At 48.9% G+C, this 20,288-nt stretch overlaps 2 protein-coding genes and 1 pseudogene across 2 annotated transcripts; 2 read left to right on the top strand and 1 right to left on the bottom strand.

Annotated features, from left to right (window-relative positions):
- The first annotated feature begins 559 nt into the window (after positions 1-559).
- LOC137456210 (feather keratin Cos1-1/Cos1-3/Cos2-1-like) lies at positions 560-1,514 on the top strand (annotated as a pseudogene).
- A 5,323-nt stretch (positions 1,515-6,837) lies between these two features.
- LOC137456170 (feather keratin Cos1-1/Cos1-3/Cos2-1-like) lies at positions 6,838-7,875 on the bottom strand. The gene is made up of 2 exons (XM_068167483.1): positions 7,817-7,875; positions 6,838-7,542 (listed from the first exon to the last, which is right to left on the bottom strand). Exon 2 carries the CDS (start codon positions 7,519-7,521, stop codon positions 7,213-7,215), a length of 309 nt encoding a protein of 102 aa, XP_068023584.1. The 5' UTR covers positions 7,522-7,542; positions 7,817-7,875; the 3' UTR covers positions 6,838-7,212.
- Positions 7,876-15,437: 7,562 nt separating this feature from the next.
- On the top strand, positions 15,438-16,481 carry LOC137456174 (feather keratin Cos1-1/Cos1-3/Cos2-1-like). The gene is given in 3 exon segments (XM_068167486.1): positions 15,438-15,480; positions 15,483-15,570; positions 15,846-16,481. Coding segments are annotated over 3 exon segments (450 nt in total). The 3' UTR covers positions 16,165-16,481.
- Positions 16,482-20,288: the final 3,807 nt, after the last annotated feature.

Raw genomic sequence — 20,288 nt, 5'->3', positions numbered from 1 at the left:
GGGGCTGCTTAGCCTGGAGAAGAGGAGACTCAGGGGTGACCTTATTGCTGTCTACAACTACCTGAAGCAGGGTTGTAGACAGGCAGAAGTTGGTCTCTTCTCCCAGGCAGCCAGCACCAGAGCAAGAGGACACAGTCTCAGGTTGGACACGATGATCTTGAAGGTCTCTTCCAACCTGGTCTATTCTATTCTATTCTATTCTATTCTATTCTATTCTATTCTATTCTATTCTATTCTATTCTATTCTATTCTATTCTATTCTATTCTATTCTATTCTATTCTATTCTATTCTATTCTATTCTAACAGTGCCCATTTCTGACAACTTGACTACAAACAAGCCCTCAGGACTGACCCAGGTGCATATCATCTGCATGCATGGAATGCCACCAGCACTTGAGATGAGTCTCCTGACCGCACCCACGTGTTGCAGAAATCCTTGGCACTTACAGAAGCCTTCCAATGGGAAAGGATGTGACAGAGGGCAGGAAATGAAAATGGCAACAGAGCAGGAAACCAGGACACAGCCTGTCCCATCAGCTGGGATGGTTTGCATTTGTCATGAGCTGCTCACAGAATTCTTCCTTCCACAAAGCTGCCTCTGGGCCTGAGGCACTGCAGCACTGCTATAAAATGCAGCTCAGCTCTCTGCTCTCTCATCCACTCCTCTCATCTCCTCCTCCTTGGGAACCAGGTGAGTCTGCAGCCTGTGCTCCTCTTTCAACAGCAGGATTCTTCATGACATATGAGTTCTGGTGATAGGGGCTGTTTTTCTCCTGTGAGAGGGAAGGGGATCTTCTGCAGAAAGGCTGAGACTTAGCTGCTGAACTTTGAGGTGGGCAGTGAGTGCTGGGTCAGAAGGGGCTCCACTGTGGCAGGGTTCATAGCTGCTCCTCATGTTTCTCTGTTTTCTTTCTCCCTTGTTCTCTCTCAGGTGCACCTCCAGCCCCAAGCCATGTCCTGCTGCAAGCCCTGTGAGCCCTGCTGCCAGCCCTGTGGCCCAACCCCACTGGCCAACAGCTGCAATGAGCCCTGCTGTGTCAGGTGCCAGGACTCCACTGTTGTCATTGAGCCCTCCCCTGTGATAGTGACCCTGCCTGGACCCATCCTCAGCTCCTTCCCTCAGAACACTGCTGTGGGCTCTTCCACCTCTGCTGCTGTTGGCAGCATCCTCAGCTCTGAGGGAGTGCCCATCAACTCTGGGGGCTTTGATCTCTCCTGCATCACCAACCGCTACTGCTGCAGATCCTGCCGCCCCTGCTAGAGCTGCTGGCAAAATCCTTGCACAAGAATGTTGAAAACATGAAAGTATGATGCTGGACAGAAGATCATTCTTGCCTTCTTCCATTCTTTTCCCTTTTCTGTCCCAATGCCAGCTTCTGGGGACCTATTGGTCTCCCACCCTCTGCAGGCTGGCAGATGGACACCATGCACCAGATCCACCCCATCCACTCCATGCTCCCTGTGAGCCACCTCCTTCTGTTCCCTAGACTCATTAAAGTTCTGTTGCATCTAAGCCTGGGCCTGAGTCCTCCTTCCTTCTCTGGCAGCTCTTCCAGTCCACTCAGGGCAAAAGCCTGAGACTCCTTTCAGGGATTTTGTCACTTGGCAATATGGTCAATTTCTTTCCTGTTTTCAGGAATACACTGTTGGTGAGTGCTGCCAAGGGACACTCAGCTGATTGAATGTCTCACCCTAGCTTTAGCTCCCTTGGACAAAGACCTTGGCAGCTCTCCCTCACTGTGAAGGAGGCACTGAAGAAGGACACTGTTATGAAGCCAACACAACAAAAAATGAGCAGACATCCAATGGGGTGCAGCAGGACTCAGCTATTTCATGGCAGTGGTCAGTTCCAGCAAGCCAAACATGTTGATGAGAAATTTGCCAAATTCTCTCTGCTCTCTTTTTCTACCTGCACCTCGTTCTAGGCATGGTCAGACATTTCCTGAGCAGGTGTTTCCTTCCAATCATGTGCTGGGCCACAACAAAGGAAAAGAGCTGTAACTGATCTCATTCGCTGGGCACACCTCTGAAGACAGGCTCCATGTGTCCTGATACTCTGGGCCCAAGGAATGCTGTAAAGTTTATTGTCGGCAGAACAGGGTTGGGCAGTGTTGTCATGAATGGATGACAAAGCTCACAGCTGGAGGATGCTGTGCAGCTTAGGACTGTGGCACACTGAAGTCAATTCTGGTTCCATCACCACAGCATTTCTCTTTGTTTGACCAAAGTTAATTCTTTGTTAACCCAAGTGATTCTCACACTGGCAGCACTGACAGAGCACCTAGAGACAGTGGGAGTGGTGACAGACAGGGCAGGGTAACAGAGTGTGGTGGCTGAAATGGTCTTCTAACTAATTTGGAGAACTACCTCCCACAATAAAATTGCCAGTTCAGTTTGGGATGGAAGCAAATGAAGCTGTATTTTGTCCTGGTTTGAGGACAGACAGATCCTCTCTTGCCTCCCACCGGGGCAGAAAAATGAGACTCACACAAATGGATTGCAGAAGTGATGGAAAGTTTAAATGGAAAAGCAGTAAAATGTTTTATCGAGAACTACAAGCATAGTGACAAAAGAGATACCAAAGCATACAGAATCCCCTTACAGCATACCCAAGAGCCTACCAACATTTCCCTTCTCCCTATGTGAGGGTACACCCAAAACCCCCAGGGCTCTTTCTTCCCCCCCCCTCCAATCTCAGCTGGGCAGATCTGAGATTTCCCTTCTCCCTTCTCCTCCTGGCATTAGGCCTAGACAGGCCTAAGGGGCCTTGAGATAACTCCCCTTTGATTACCAGATAGGGAGCATCTCCCATGGGAGCAGCGAGGGAAGAAAGAAGTGTGAGACTTTGCAGATGGATTTATAGGGAGCAGGACATTATGGGTATGAAATGCACAGCCCACCAGGCTGGACACTTGGGGCACTGGAGGTGTATCTTGTGTGGCAGCAACAGGAGGCACCCAGCTTAAACTGCCACAATTTACAAGCAAACTACAACCTAGAAATATGGAATACAAAGAATATGTATAAAATATACAATATTTACCTATATTTACAGATAATAAACAACTCAAGGACCCCCCTGGACAAAACCAGGGGGCTACCAATACCTTCCCCCTCTCTGTGCCCTTCAGAAGAGCAGAGAGTAACTTGTTAATTACCTAGCAACAACAAGAAAGCAGCCAAGGTCAGCAACAGCCAAGCAAAAGCCCCCAGCCAGTATCTGCTAGAGCTGAGAGAGAGCAAAGTTAGTTTATACAACTAACTTTATGCCAGTTTTCAGACCAATGGGATCATTTAGACCTTATCATTATTTCCCCTTTACATCCAATGGTAATTTGTTTACATTCTACCAGTTTTCTGCTCAGGATGTGTAGAAAATTTCCTAGACATCAGACTCAAACTGCCACAGAGAGCAATTAACATGACATGCAGTCATGTGTTGGTTATCCTCATTTAAACCAAATCCCCTTGAGGCACACACTGGACCTCACCATGCTCCATTATCACCCATCCTGTGCACAATGATTCTCTGCCTGAGGCAAGACCAGCCCTGACTGATTTCCACAGCATTATTTTATGTGCACTTTGGAGACTTTATCCCCTCCTACAGTTTGTAAAAGTTGTGATGGGGCAGGACCAGCTTGACCGAGAGTTCCTCTAGTGCTGACTAACCAGGTGGCTTTTGCTAAACTCAACCTTTGAGGGCTCCACCATTCATCACTCTCTGTATAGTATTTAACTGTTTGTTGTGTTGGTTGGTTTTCCTGCAGGCTGCTGCATGATGGGGTGTACAATGGGATCATAGAATAATAGAACTGTTCTGGTTGGAAAAGACCTTTACGATCATCCAGTCCAATCATAAACACAACACCACCATGGCCATTAAACCATGTTCCCAACTGCTATGTTTCACAATCTTTTTGAACACCTCCAGGGATGGTGAGTCCAGCACCTCCCTGGGCAGCCTGTTCCAATCCCTGATAACTTATGTCTGAATATCCAAACTAAGCCTCCCATGGTGAAATTTCAGGCCATTTTCTCTCATTCTACCACCCGACACTAGGGGGAATAGGCCAAGCCTCACCTCACTCCGTTCTGGGAGTTGTAGAGAGCAAAGAGGTCTCCCCTCAGTCTCCTCTTCTTCACATTAAACAACCTTAGTTCCCTCAGCTGCTCCTCCCCAGCCCTGTTCACCAGACCCTTCCCCAGCTTTGTTGCCCTTCTCTGGACCTGCTCCATCCTCTCAATGTCATTCTTGGAGTGAGAGGCCCAAAACTGAATTCAGGATTCCAGGTGCCCAGTACATGGGGACATTCCCTGCCCTACTCCTGTTGGCCACATTATTGCTGATCCAGGCCAGGCTGCTGGTGGCCTCCTTGGCCACCTGGGCACTGCTGCCTCATCTTCAGCTGCTGTCAACCAATGCCCCCAGGGCCTTTTCTGCTGGGCAGTTCCCAGCCACTCTGTCCCAAGTCTGGAGTGTTCATGGGATTGTTGTGACCCAAGTGCAAAACCTTGCACTTGGCTTTGTTAAACCTCATACAACTGATGTCAGACCATCAATTCAGCCTGGCCAGATCCTTCCTACCCTCCAGCAACACTCCCACCTGATTTGATGTAATCTGCAAACTTACTGAGGGTGTACTCAATTACCTCATTTAGATCAAGGGTAAAGACATCTAACAGACCTGGCCCAGCACTGAGACCTAGGGAACACCAGCTGCAAGCGGCCACCAGCTGCATCCAGCTCCATTCCACACAGCAGTCTCTGGGCTCATCCAGCAGCCAGTGGTTGACCCAGGGAAGCCTCCACCCAGGCAAGCCAGCAGCAGCCAGGTTCTGCAGGATGCTGTGGGAAATGCTGCCAGAGGCTTTGCTAAAGTGCAGGTAAAAAACACCCACAGCCTGCCCTCATCCCCTGGCAGGGAGATGTCATAGAAGGAGACCAGGTTGGTGAAGGAGGACCTGCCCTTCATGACCCCTTGCTGACTGGGCCTGGTCGCCTGGGTCACATGGTGCAGAATGGCACTCAGGATGACCTGCTCCAGGACCTTCCCTGGCACCAAGATCAGCCTGGCAGGTCTGTGGTTCCCCTGACCTTCTTTCTGGCCCTTCCTGTAGAAGGGCATCACGTCTGCCAATCTCCAGTCAGCTGGGACATCCCCACTGAGCCAGGACTGCTGTACAAGATGGAAAGTGGCTTGGTGAGCACTGCCAACAGCTCCCTCAGTGCCCTCAGGTATTTGCCATCCATTCCCATCAACCTGTGTGTGTCAAAGTGGTGCAGCAGGTCACCAACCATTCACTGGTCATTCACTGGTTAGGATTGCTGAGAGTCACACTCAGCCTACGCAATGAAATCTCCACTGCCTGTGAACCCAACAAATCCATGGGCTGCTGCAGCTCCAGGGGAGCATCCAGTGACCAAAGACAAAGTTTCTGGCCACCACCAACCATCTACAGGCAGACAGAGGTAAGTGGGCAGATGGCTGCAGTACACAGAGCATCCCCACAGCAACTTGGGGTCCCCACAGTGCAGTGACCCTCTGCCTTCTCATGGCTTGTTTCAGGGGACTTTTGCCCCACCAAAAGGATCTGAGGTTTCACTTTTGCTGCCAACAACTCAGTGTGATTTCCAATTACACTAGTAAAAAAGTCCCTTAGGGCTCTTAGCCTGCAGCCCCACTCAGTGCTCTAAATCTTGGCAGCACTCAGGTGTCTGAGGTCTCCTGAGTGCCCAAAAGGAATTCCTGAAGTCACCACTGGGATCAAAACTATGTCTTGGGTACAGTGCCTGATGGACAAGATGAGGCTCCCCTCATGATCTTCCTGCCCGCATTTAGAAACAGACACCATCTTTCTCCATCTGGAAAATTCCTGGGCACTGAGCACTAAAAGAAGCCCAACACAAACACTGAGGGTGACCCTGTGTGGATTTCCCAGGTGCTCTGAGGTAGGGCCAGTCCTATCTCTGCTCACACCACCTCTGCTCCTCACATGCAGGCCAGGATCTTCCCAGCACTGCAGTCCCTGCTGCTTGGAGATCTGCCCAGCAATAGACCTTGTGCACACTGGAACCACATGGCCACTCTGAAGGGCAGGGCCATGCCCTCACAGCAGGTCACCTTTACCCAGGTGCCTGTCAGCTGTATCATAGAGCATGGGGAAAGATTTCCTTAAGTGTTATTGGGCAGAGGAGAGAACACTGGGGGAGATTTGCCCAGGGAAGCTAAGATAGATTGAGACATTGTCTGGGTTTTGGCTGGGAGAGAATACCAACCAAGCCATCCAGCTGACCTAGCCAGTGGGGGTTCAGTACCATGCAGATGCCATGCTGCTGTATAAGGAAAGAGCTGTCTGGCACAACGGATAATGGGGCTTGGGGTTCAGGCTGTGACCCATGATACTTTGTTCCCAGAGTTTTCTCACTCTTCTTCCACTTCTAGGGTTTTGTGCTTCCTTTTCCACTTGTTGCTCTCTCTCTCTCTGAAATGATCTCTTATTATTTGTTTAATTACATTAAATTCTCCTGATCCCAACCCACAGAATTTTGTTTTTTCTTTTGCTCTTGGTTCTCCTTCCTGCCCCACTGGGAGGGTAGTGCAGGGGAGTTTTGTGTGAGCAGCTGCCAGCTGAGCCAAATTTACAACAGGCACCCACTCTGCTGAGCATCCCTCAGCAGCAGTAACCATCAGTTCATTCCTGAAAACAGGAAATTAATCAGCTGTGTTGCCAAGTGACAAAATCCCCTGCAGGGAGTCCCAGTCTCTCCTTCCTCCAGCTTTTCCTCTGAGCAGAGTAGAAGAGTTGCTGACAAAGGACTCAGAGGCACATCATTGCATGCACCACAACTTTTAATGAGTCTAGAGGAGAAAAGAAGGTGGCTGAGAGGAAGCACCAGGAGCAGGCACTAAGATGGGCTGAAGCTGTCGCAGAGTGCCCCTATGCCTGTTGGGCAGAGGGACAGAGACCAACAGGTGGTAGGCATTGCAAAGGTTGATGTTGTTCTGTAACACAAATCACCAACCACTACTGCATTTAGAACAGTTGGTATAGGGAAACAGCAATAGTAAAGGAAAGAGAGAAAGAGGAGAGGAGGAAAATGAAAGAATGATCTGAAACAGTAGAGGCATTGTCCTGCAGTTCTGTTGTCTGTCCAGCATCACATTCTGAGCTCTTGTTGCTTCTTGGTGAGGCCGTTGCCAGCAGCTCTAGCAGGGGCGGCAGGGTCTGCAGCAGTAGCGGTTGGTGATGCAGGAGAGGTCAAAGCCCCCGGAGCTGATGGGCACTCCCTCAGAGCTGAGGATGCTGCCAACAGCAGCGGAGGTGGAGGAGCCGACAACAGTGTTCTGAGAGAAGGAGCTGAGGATGGGTCCAGGCAGGGTCACTACCACAGGGGAGGGCTCGATGACCACAGTGGAGCTCTGGCACTGCCTGCAGCAGGGCTCATTGCAGCTGTTGGCCAGTGGGGTTGGGCCACAGGGCTGGCAGCAGGGCTCACAGGGCTTGCAGCAGGACATGGCTTGGGGCTGGAGATTCACCTGGGAGAGAGAACAAGGAGGAAATAGGAAAAGGAGACACACGAGAAGCAGTCATGTCATCAAGGCCCCTTCTGGCCCAGCACACACAATGCCCATCTCAAAGCCCAGCAGCTACCTTAGCTAAGTCCCAGCCTCTCTCTGAAAAACTCTGCCCTTTCCTCTCCCAGGAAAAGCAGCTCCCAGCCCTGTGCTACAGCAGCTTGTAACTCTCAGAGGTCATAAATTGAGGAAAGATCTGATCTTGAAGGATGAATAGAAGAGGCTTCAGACTCACCTGGTTCCCAAGGAGAAGGAGGTGAAAGAAGAGGATGAGAAGGCAGGGACCTGGGCTGCCTTTTGTAGCAGTGCTGCAGTGCCTCAGGCCTGGAGGCAGCTTTGTATGGTGCCTCCCATCCTTGGGATGAGAGGCCTGAGGGTTTCCGGGGCAGATGCACATCGACGGAAGGAGACTCAGCTCCAGAGCTGGTGGCATCCCTTGCAGGCAGGTGATGAGAAACCCCATCATTACTGCGGGCTTGTTTGTGGACAAGTTGTCAGAAATGGGCACTGCTCTCATGCTTTTCCTCCAGATGCCCAAGGACTGCCACACAAGAGGAATTGTCACAGCCTTGCCTCTTGCTCCCCATATCCTTCTCTGCTGGTCATTCATGGTTCCATACAGGTGGGCTTCTGCTGGGAGGCTTTGACCCAACTGCAGCACTAACAGATGTGGTAGATTGAGAGAAGGCCTAGCTCTCCCTCCCCCACAAAGAGGAAAAAAACCACAGCTAGCTCAGTCGGAGAAGCAAAAGGATATGCTATATTTACAAGCAAAAATGAGATGCAGGTTATATATACACAATATACAGTATTTACAATATATATACAGAAATACACAGCAAAGAAAAATACAGGAACAAAACTCCCTCCTCTGGACAGAGGAGGGCTCCCCCCCTGTACCCCCCTCTCTCCCCCTACCTCCTTTTTTTCCCAAAAAGGGTTAGAGAGAGAAAAGGCAGTTATTAAGGAAAAGAATTCGTATTAGGCCTCCAAGCGCATGCAGGATTAGTGCTTATCTGCTATCCAACGTCGTTCTGGCTACTTGCTCGGAAGCAGACAGGCTGGAAAGGGAGAACAGAGAGGAACTGAGAAAAATTCCAACTGAACTAAAACTTAAAGTTGCATTCTACCAATCTACCAATGAAATTCCTTTAGAATATCTGATTGTTTTTGTTATTATTCCAAAACATTCAGCCAGAGTGTTCCAGCACTGTCCCTTTCTTAAAGGCACAGCCTAAAACGGTCACAGGACAGTTTTGCTGGGCTCATTTGCATCCTCACCTGTGAAGTCTCTACAGGTCTCAAGTAACACCAGAAGTAGTTCTGGGGCATGTGTTTTCCTAGGGGTACTTGAGTCCTGTTCTGCCACCATGGTCTCCAGCACCTCCTCAGCAGAGTCCCCCATTGCTGATGTTTTCCAGGCACAAACACACAGGTGTCATCCTGTACCTGGTGCCTCTCATGATGCCCAGGAGGGCTCTCCCCTGATATCTCTCTCAGAATCACAGAGCAGTATGCTTTCCTGGCCAGAAGGAGCCTATCTACTGCCCAGTGTTGGTACCTTTGACCTTGCAGAGATGTGCTTAGAGAACTGCAGTGCAGCCTCTGCTTCCTCTGACCTCCATTTCTTGCTTTATGTACAGGGAGGAAGGCCAAGAATCCTGCCTGCCTATGCAGGTATTGTCCCTGAGTGGATCCCTTCATAGAACAGTTTTGGTTGGATGAGAGCATCAAGGTCACCAAATCTGTCCCTTAACCCAGTCCTGCCAAGTCACCCTGAAACCAGGCTCCTCAGCACCCCCCATATGCCTATTGTGAATCCTTCTGTGGATGCTGACTTCAGCAGTGCCCTGAACAGCCTGCTCCATATCTTGACAACCCCTTTGCTAAAGAAACTGTTCCTTATCTCCAAGCTAAAAGTCCCTGAGGCAACTTGAAGCTCTTCACTCTTGACTTATATATTCTTTTTTTCTTTTTTTTTTTTTTTCTCCCCCAGAGAAGAGGCAGATCATCACCTCACTCCAACCTCCTTTCAGGGAGTTGTAGACAGTTATAAGATCTCCCCTGAGCATTCTTTTCTCTAGGCTGAGCAACCCTACTTTCCTCTGCTGCTTCACAGAAATCTCCTGCTCTAGATCATTCACTAGGCTTGAAGCCCTTCTTTGGACAGGCTCCAGCACCTCAATGTCCCTCTTGGAGTGAGGACCACTAACATGAATTCAGATTTTGAGCTGCAACCACAAGAGTGTCCTGTACAGGGGGATGATTCTTGCCCTGCCCCTTCTGGCCACACCATTGCTAATCCAGGCCAGGATGCTGTTGGCCTTCTTGGACAACTGGGCATGTAGAATCATAGTTTCATAGAATGCACCAGGTTGGAAAGGACTCTCAAAGATCATCTAGTCCAATTTCCCTGAATTCACCAGGGGCATCTCCAACTAGATCAGAACATGTTACGTCATATTCCACAGGCTGTTGACTATCATCCCAGGTCCTTTTCTTCCAGGCAGTTTCCATTCACTCTTTCTCAAACAATGGAGCATTCATGGCACTGTCATGACCCAAGCGTAGGACCTGGCACTCATCCCCTTGTCCTCTGCCTATCTCTCCAACCTGTCTAGATCTCTCTGCAGATCTTCCCTACTCTCCAGAAGATCAACTCCCCACCTCAACTGTCATCTGCAGACTGAGGGTGCCCTTGGTCCCTTCATCCAGATCATTGATGAAGATGTTTGTGCTGGTTTGATCTTTACATGGAGTCTGAAAGCCCTAATGGTAACAAGTAGAGATTCCTCCCCCCTCTCTTTCCTGGTAAGATAATGTAACACAAAATCAGGTAGGAAAAAGGAGAGGTAAATTAACAAAAGAAATAGTCTGGAATTGGTTTGGAAGTAAAAGAGGTATATTTTTAATGAAGTATATATATAGCAATAAGAGGGAGGGTTTACAAAGGTAAGGGATAAGGATAAATAAGAACATGTACAAAACCAAGCCCACGTGGCCTTGGATACCCTGGATGTATGTGGATTCAGCTCTTTAGAAAGACTGGATGCAGCTTGGAAAGCACATGGTCAGTGCAGGAAGCTCCAGCAGCTGATGCTCTCTCTCTCCAGCAGGCAAAGTAGGGAAGGAGTGAGAAGCAAAAGGTGTCTGTCCTTCCTATAGGCTTGCTGGACAGGAAGGGGGAGTGGAATTGACCACCTTTGACCGAGGGGACCCCTCCTCCTGGGAGGGGAAAAACCAAGTCTCTGTGCCCACCTGGATCGAGTTTCTTTTGTCCAGCTGGAGGCTGGGCTCTTTCAGCACCCATCAAGGATGGTGTAACCCAGCACAATGTTACAGAGAGCAAGCACCAGTACTGAACCCTGGTGAGCACCACATATGAGCTGCCACCAACTGCATTGAACTCCATTCTTAGTATCATGGTATCATAGTATCAGTCAGAGTTGGAAGGGACCACAAGGATCATCTAGTTCCAACCCCCCTGCCATGGGCAGGGACACCCCACGCTAGATCAGGCTGGACAGAGCCTCATCCAGCCGGGGCTTAAACACCTCCAGGGAGGGGGCCTCAACCACCTCCCTGGACAATCCATTCCAGGGTTTCATCACTCTCATGGGGAAGAACTTCCTCCTCACCTCCAGCCTCAATCTCCCCACCTCCAGCTTTGTTCCATTTCCCTAGCCCTATCACTACCTGAGATCCTGAGCAGTCCCTCCCCAGCCTTCTTGTAGGCCCCCTTCAGATACTGGAAGGCCACAATTAGGTCACCTCGGAGCCTTCTCTTATCCCGACTGAACAGCCCCAACTCCTTCAGTCTGTCCTCATAGGAGAGGTGCTCCAGCCCTCTGATCATCCTCCTGGCCCTTCTCTGGACACCTGCCAGCACCTCCACATCCCTCTTGCCATAGGGGCTCCAGAACTGGACACAGTACTCCAGGTGGGAGTCTCACCAGAGCTGAGTAGAGGGGGAGGATCACCTCCCTTGCCCTGCTGGCCACACTTCTCTTGATGCAGCCCAGGATCTGATTGACTTTCCGGGCTGCAAGTGCACATTGAGAGCTCATGTTGAGCTTCTCGTCCACCAGAACCCCCAAGTCTCTCTCCTCAGGGCTGCTTTCCAGCCAGTCACTGCCCAGCCTGGATTTGTGCCTGGGATTGCCTCCACCCAGATGCAGGACCCTGCACTTGCTCTTATTGAACTTCATGAGGTTGGCCTGTGCCCACCTCTCCAGCCTGTCAAGGTCCCTCTGGGTGGCCTCCCTTCCCTCCAGCGTGTCTGCTGCACCACACAGCTTGGTGTCATCAGCAAACCTGCTGAGGGCTCACTCAATGCCACTGTCCATGGCACCCACAATGATGTTGAACAAGACAGGTCCCAGGACTGATCCCTGAGGGACTGCGCTTGTCCCTGCCCTCCACTGGGACATGGAGCCATTGACAGCCACTCTTTGGGTGCGGCCATCAAGCCAGTTCTGTATCCATCTAGTGGTCACCCATCAAACCCATGTGTCTCCTGTTTGGAGACCAGGATGTGGAGCGGCACAGTGTTGAAGACTTTGCTCAGGTCCAGGTAAACGACATCAGTTGCTCGCCCTTCATCTATTAATGTTGTCATCTGTTCAGAGAAGGCCACCAGGTTGGTCAGGCAGGATTTGCCCTTGGCAAAGCCATGCTGACTGTTCCAAATCACCTCATCACTATTCTTCTGAGTCAATAGTGCCTCCAGGAGGATCTGCTCCATGATCTGTTCCTGGCACAGAGGTGAGACTGACTGACCTGTAGTTCCCTGGTTCCTCCTTCTTACCCTTTTTGAAGATGGGGGCAATGTTTCCCCTTTTCCAGTCTGTGAGGACTTCCCCAGACTGCCATGACTTTTGGAATATAATAGAGAGGGGTTTAGCAACCTCATCTGCCAGTTCTCTCAGTACCTATGGGCATACCCTGTCGGGTCCCATGAACTTGAACACTTTCAGGTTCTTCAGGTGACCATGAACCTGATCTTCACTTACAATGGGCAGTTCTTCCTCCTGGTCCCTGCCATTATCTTCCATGACTCCAGGAGTGTGGCTAGAGGCCCTTGTAGTGAAGACTGAGGTAAAGAATTTATTGAATACCTCAGCCTTTTCCTCATCACTCTTCATTGCTCTTTGGCTCTGGTTATGCAGACATGTTTTATCCAGTGAAAAGTACTCCTGTCTAAGTCAAGAGCAGGCTCCATGCCCAGGAAAATGTCATGGGGAATGGTGGCAAGTGCTATATTGAAGTCCTGTTAGACACATGCAGAGTCTTCTTTCATCCACTAAGTGAGTCACTTTATCACAGAATGAGATTGGGTTAATCAAGGTGGACCTATACTTCATAAAGCCATACTGGCTGGGACTGATCATCTGATTGCACTTCACAGGCTGCATAGCAGTACTCAATATGATCTGTTCCATGATCTCCACTGGCACTGAGGTCAGAATGACAAGTCTGGATTATGGAGGTTTCATATTGCTCTTCATCCTTGTTGTCCCATTCAGGAGTCTGGACTATTAAAGTCTTCCTGTTAAAGACTAAGGTAAAGAAGGTATTGAGTGCCTCAGCCTTGGTCACTATGCTTCCTCTTGCATCCAACTGAGGATGGAGATTTCCCTTACTCCTCCTTTTGTTGTAATGCATTTATAGAAACATGTCTGGTGTGGTTTTTTTTCTTTCCTACAGCAGCAAACATTAATTTCTAGCTGGGCTTTGGCCTTTCTAATTTTCTCACTCCCACAGCCTTACCAAGCCTTTGTAGCCTTGCTAGAGATGTCTTCCCCTTCTTCCACAGGCCACAGAATTTTCCTTTTCTTCCTGAGATCCAAAGCTCTTTGTTCAGCCAGCAAGGCTTGTCTTTCAGGACACCAGGACACCCTGCTGTTGCACCTCAAAGATTTCCTGCTTGAGGAGTATCAAACGATTCTGGACTCCTTGGCCCTTCAAGACTGCCTCCCAAGGGACTCTGTCAACCAGTCTCCTAAATAGGCCAAGGTATGCCTGCCAGAATCCAAAGTTGCTGATCTGCTGAGCCCCCACCTTACTGCCTAAAAATTTGAAAACTCTGGCATTTCAGGATTGCTGTGCCCATGATGGACTTTCACTTTCACATTCCATATGATCTTTCTCTGTTCACAAAAAACAGCTCTCACCAGGTGATGTTCATGCTTGAATCTCAGAAATTTGGGACCATGAGTCCATCTGGGAACCACTCAGAGGGGATAGACCAGAGGGGATAGACCCACTGCCCTTGGAAAACAAGTATGAGGCACTGGAGGTCGAGAGTGAGGTGATTCTGATGCCGGAGGACACACCATCCGGGGTTTTCCCTGAGGCTAAACAGCCTAAGGACAAACATCCTAAGGTTAAACAGCCTTATTACTCTCTACAACTACCTTAAGAACAGAGGTTGTAGACAGGCGGAGTTTGGCCTCTTCTCCCAGGCAACCAGCACCAGAACAAGAGGACACAATCTCAGGCTGTGCCAGGGGAGGTTTCGGCTGGATGTTAGGAAGAAGTTCTCTACAGAGAGAGTGATTGCCCATTGGAATGGGCTGCCCAGGGAGGTGGTGGAGTCACCATCATTGGAGGTGTTCAGGAGGAAACTTGATGGGCTGCTTGGTGCCATGGTTTAGTTGTTTAGGTGGGTTGGATTGGTTGATAGGTTGGATGCAATGATCTTGAAGGTCTCTTCCAACCTGGTCTATTCTATTCTATTCTATTCTCAAAAGATGGAAAAGGAGGGATGGATGGTTGGGAGAAGAAATTCAGGTGACAGAGGTCTGAGAAACCATGGGAGAAGGTAGTTCTCTGTCATCAGCTTTGATGCAGGACACAAGTGTGTCACAAATGGAGAAGTGTGGTAGTGGTGGCAATAAGCAGTGTGAGCCATCTGGCAGTATAGGCTTAGAGCCTGTCATGGTGGTAGGCCATGTTCAGCATAAGTGCAGAAGCAACTAGCAGTGTAGCAAAACGGTGCTATGCCTGCACAATGTAACTAAAGCATGACACTGGTAGCTATAAACACAGAGAGTTACCTTGGAATAACAGGATGCTCACCTGCATCAACAACCTCGTGTGTTATTACTAGTTTAACCAATAATCAATAGCAGTATGATGTGTGGTCACTTGTGAGGAACCAATGAAGTTATGCCAACGATGCTCTCTGAGTCTATATAAGCTGTAAAGGTTCCCTTAATAAATTCTCTCTCTCGCTCATCATCATTCAGTATGCACTACATTGTACAATAGTCGTACAATAAAGGAACAATACCAGATCATATTGGTCATCCGTATTGATTCTGTTCTCCATCATCTACAGAGATGTAACCCAAGTTGGGGCTGAGCACTTAAACTTAGCCTTCAAGCTGTTCCTGGGGGAAGCAGAGTTGGCTTTCACAGAATCCCCTCAAAAGCACCATTTGGAAATGATGTGAACAAGCCCAATGAAGGGAAGGGGTAATGCTCAGCTGCACTAGGTGTGATTTAGTCCAACTATCTCATATTGCAGCAACTGGAAAACATCAAAAAATGGGGACTGTCCTAAGGAGGAGTTGAGGACCACACTAGTACAAGAGCCCATTTCCTGAGAATCTGGTCACAAACAACCCTTGAGGAATGAGCCCGGTGCACATCACCTGCATGCATGGGATGCCATCAGCAGTTTATCCAAGTCTCCTGCCTGTTTCTGACCTGGAAACCCTTGGGGCTCTCACCCTGGCACTGACAGAAGCCTTTTAAAGGGAAAGGACATGACAGAGTGCAGGAAATGTAAATTGCAGCAGAATAGGAAACCAGGACACAGCCTGTGCCATCTGGGATGGTTTGCATTTATCATGAGCTACTCAGAGAATTCTTCCTTCCACAAAGCTGCCTCTGGCACTGCAGCTATGCTATAAAAGGTAGCTCAGCTCTCTGCTCTCTCATTCACTTCTCTTGTATCCTTCTTGGGAACCAGGTGAGTCTGAAGCCTCTTCTCCTCCTACTTCAACAACAGGTCTCTACTTGATGTATATTTCATATGATAGGGGCTACCCTAGCTCAGACCTGAGAACATCTTGCTGGGAGAGAAGTTTCTTCTGCAGGGAGAGGCTGGGACTTAGTTGAATTGTTTCATAGGCTTTGAGGTGGACAGGGTATGCTGGGTTATGAAGGGCCTTGGATCAGCTGTGCTTGGGTCAAGTGATACTTCTCATGTGCCCCATTTTCTTTGTACTTGCCCTCTCTCACAGGTGAACCTCCAGCCCCAAGATCATGTCTTTCTGCAAGCCCTGTGAACCCTGCTGCCAGCCCTGTGGCCCAACCCCACTGGCCAACAGCTGCAATGAGCCCTGCTGCAGGCAGTGCCAGAGCTCCACTGTGGTCATTGAGCCTTCCCCTGTGATAGTGACCCTGCCAGGACCCATCCTCAGCTCCTTCCCTCAGAACACTGTTGTGGGCTCCTCAACCTCTGCTGCTGTTGGCAGCATCCTTAGCTGTGAGGGAGTGCCCATCAACTCTGGGGGCTTTGATCTCTCCTGCATCACCAACCGCTACTGCTGCAGACCCTGCCGCCCCTGCTAGAGCTGCTGTCAACGGCCTTGGGCAAGATTCAACAAGAGCTCAGAACATGGTGCTGGACAGAAGATAGAGATCCAGGCCATTGTTGCCTCCTTACACTCTCCTTTTTCTCTTCCTTTTACTGTCATTTTCACCATATGCCAGCCCAGTGTGGACCTCTCAATGCCAGCAACCTGAGTGTTGGTCTCCCTCCCTCTGCAGGCCAGGCAGATGGACATTCTGTCACAGCTCCACCTCACTTTGGTGGGTGAAGTCCTTCATGCTTGCTATGAGCCTTCTCCTTTTTTTCTCTAAACTCATTGAATTTGTGCTGCATCCAAGCCTGGGCCTCCTAGTCCTCCTTTCTTCTCTGGCAAATCTTCCAGGCTACTCAGGGAAAATGTTGAAGGAAAGGAAGGCTGCAACTCCCTACAGGAGATTTTGTCACTTGGCAACATGGTGAAGTAATTTCCTACGTTCAGGCATGAACTGATGGTCACTGCTACTGAGGGATGCTCAGCTGAATGCATGATTCACCCTATCTAAGCTCACTTGAACAAAGGCCTTGGTAGCTCTCCCACAGTGTTTTGCCCACTGCCCAACCACCCTTGATGAAATCTCTGTGTTACAGCTGACAGGCACCTTGGGCATTTGAAGAAGACAATGCACCCAGGAACTTGTTAGGCATACAATGGAATGCAACAGGATTCAGTGCATTGGAAAAAAGGAAACAATGCACCCATTGTTAAAAAGGGTAGAAAGAAGGACTCTGGGAACTACTGACCTGTCAGCCTCACCTCTGTAACTGGGAATATCATGGAACAGGTACTCCTAGAAGCTGTTTTCAGGCACATGGAGGACAGGCAGATGATTTGTGGCTTTGTTAAAAGCAAGTTTTGCCTGACCAACTTGATGGCTTTCTGCAATGGATTGACTACCTCAGTGGACAATGGAAGGGTCACAAAGGTCATCTAACTGGACCTCTGTAAAGCATTTGATACAGTCTCCCACAACAACCTTCTCTCTAAACTCAAGAGATATGCATTTGATGGGTGGACTGTTTAGTGGATAAGGAAATGACTGTCTGGTCTCATAAAAGGGTAGCGGTCAATGGCTCAATGTCCAGATGAAGATGGCTTACAAGTTTCTCAGGTGGCAGCAGTGCAGTTTAATATCTTCATCAATAATATAGACAGTGGGATCAAGTTGGGTGGAAGTGTTGATCGACTGGAGGGAAAGAAAGTGCTGCAAAAGGATCAGACTAGGCTGTATCAGTGCAGCCAATAGGATGAGGTTTAACAAAGCCCAAGCACTTGGGTCAAAACAACCACATAAACACTCCAGACCTGGGAGTATTTGGAGTGGCTGGAAGCTGCCTGGCAGAAAAAGACCTGGGGATGCTGATTGACAGCAGCTTAACATGAGACAGAAGGCAACCAGCATCCTGGCCTGGATCAGTAATGGTGTGGCCAGCAGGAGCAGGGCAGGGATTGTCCCCTTGGACTGGGCACTGGGGAAGCTGCACCTCAAATACTGGGTTCAGTTCTGAGACCTTCCCTCCAAGAAGGGCATTAAGAAGCTGCATCATGTCCAGGGAAGGGTAAGAAATCTGGGGAAGGGGCTGGAGACAGGGCTGGTAAGGAGCAAGGGGTCATTTAGAGTTGTAGTGGTTTGAGCCTTAACTGAGAGTTAAAAGCTCAAATGGGGAAAAGGCTGAGAATCTCTTCCCCATTTCCCCTCCCTCCTCCCTCCAAACAGGGAGAGGGAAAAAAAAAAAAAAAAGGTAAGGAGCAAATCCACTAAACAACAATCTGGAGTCAGCTTGGAACTAGAGAGGCGAATAATTTTTTCTTCAAATTATATATATGACAATAACAGGGAAAAAAAGGGTTCACAAGGGCAAGGAACAAGAATGGATGGGAGGGGGACAGAAAAGAATAATACAAAACCAGTCTTTCTCTGAGGAGGTGTGGAGGCAGCAGGGAAAAGGATCAGGTCTGGCCACGTGGCTGAGGAGCAGGAGGGCAGCTGCAGTAGCTCTCATCCAGCAGAGGCAGGAGCCAAAAAGGAGATCCAACAGCTATGATGTCCTGCTTTTTATACCTTAGCTGGGCAGGGAGGGGGGAGTGGAACAGACTCAGCTTTCCCAGGGGGAAATGCCCTGCAGGGAGGGTAAAGTATCCACAAGCCCTCCACCCTGCTTTGTTCTTTTGTTTTCAGAAAAAGGCATTAACCCACCACAAGACTGGGGGAGGCTGAGTTGGCCAACACAAGCCTGGACAATGCAGAACCTGATGCTGATCAGCTTCTTGCCCTTTGTTGGCATGTGTAATATGATCTGTGGCATTTGCAACTCAAGACATTTGGGCCACAACCTGATATCAAATGGGTTTGCTAGAAAGCACTAAAAGCTCTTCCTGGGATTTTCTTCCCTGCACATGTGGACCACATATTGCAGTCCAGATGGATTCCTCTAGAAACAGAGACACTAGGAGGTCTACTAACAACTGGAACCAGCATTGTGAGTATATTCGGAACCTGCCTGAGTCTCCAGGGAAGACCTTCTCTTGTTAGTAGGTGCAATATACTGCCCTTGTGCCCTGTGGTTTTCCAAATACTGATCTTTAACTACTTCTACGCTTCCTGTACTCTGGGACAGTGCTCATTATCTTCTACAGTTCCCTTTGCAGACAAGAAAATGAGCCCAGCACTGTCAAAGTCAGGATTAATACAACAAGCAATATTAACAATCCAGTTTGTAATACTCCCATGTATAAATTTAGAATGATCACTCAGGTTTGTACAACTCATACCATCAAATTCTATACAGTCATGACTGTGAGCTAATAACAAAAAATCAACAGCGGCAGGATTTTGCAGACTAAAGCAGGCTGAACACAGTGAGCAGGAATCCACCAGTCCCTGGCATCTGTGGAAACACAAGCGTACCCGTGGCCCCAAGTCACAAGATCCCAGGGGCCTTCCCAATAACAGTGTGTAAATTGCAGACCCACACTGGGGCTGTTTTTTGCTAAAGGATCTCTTATAGACTGTAACAACAAAGAATGAGTTGCTGTTACAGGATCTGTACCATTCTGAGAAATGGTCAAATAATTCAGGTTATATACAGCTTTACACAGCCTATGGTGTGGTGTCTCCCCTGACATTCCCCCTTTTTGCTTTTCATGCAGGGCTTTAAGAGTGTGATGGGCATGTTCAGTTATGGCCTGTCCTATAGGGCAGTGGTGTATGCTGGTAACATGAGGAACCCCCCACGGGCATACAAACACTTGTGTTCTAGAGGTGATATAGCCGAGACCAATATCAGTTTTAATTTGCTGTGGTATACCTAAGGCAGAAAAAGCTTTTCTCCAGTGCATAATTCCATCTCAGGCCATTTCACCACATCACATAGCCCATATCACAGCAGAGAATGTTCCAACTGAGACATGAACATATTTCAAACATCCAAATTCAGATATGTGAGTAACATCGGATTGCAATATCTGTAGGTTCTGTAATCCCCTGGGATTAACACCAGCTGCTTGGGTTGAGGAGAAATGTTGACTATCTGCACAAGAAGCCACAATATCCTGTGCTGAAGACAACGATATGCCAAATTACCTCTGCAGTGTGTGAGCCCCTTGGTGGAAAAAGGCATGGGATTGAGCTGCTTGCTGCCACATGTCAGGTATAGGCGCAGCCCAAGCAGGTGGCATTAGGGCATCAGCTCTGGCATTTCCCTCAGAAATGAACCCTGGCAGCCCTGCATGACTACAAACATGCAGCACATGATGTGGTTCTGTTTGACTTTGCAGTGCAAGCCATAGTGCCTTTAGTAAATGAAATAAAGTTTTGTTGCTAACCTCCTTTAGCAGTACAGGGTCCAACCGCTGAACAATGTTACAAACATGCTGTGAGTCAATGACATTTATGGGTTCATTAGGCCACTTATTAAAGACCATTACCACAACTTTTAACTCCAGGAGCTGAGGTGAGCCATCCTGATAAGCTATGAGCTCATGCCATTTCCCTTTTTCTCACCAGGTAGCTACTGCCTTCCCCATTTTCCCTGAACCATCAGTAAAGATTGTCTTTCCTGGGCCTGGTGTCATACAGAGCCAGGCTGGTTCCACTAGTTGCAACTT

Source organism: Melanerpes formicivorus, unplaced genomic scaffold, assembly GCF_026170545.1.
Source record: "Melanerpes formicivorus ecotype bairdi unplaced genomic scaffold, bMelFor1.0.p_v2 SCAF_119, whole genome shotgun sequence".
Taxonomy (NCBI): domain Eukaryota; kingdom Metazoa; phylum Chordata; class Aves; order Piciformes; family Picidae; genus Melanerpes; species Melanerpes formicivorus.
The sequence above is the reverse complement of the archived record's forward strand: the minus strand, read 5'-3'. Positions and strand labels throughout refer to the sequence as shown.

Coding starts and splice junctions, on each gene's coding strand:
- LOC137456170 (XM_068167483.1), bottom strand. CDS start 7,521: ATGTCCTGCTGCAAGCCCTGTGAGCCCTGCTGCCAGCCCTGTGGCCCA.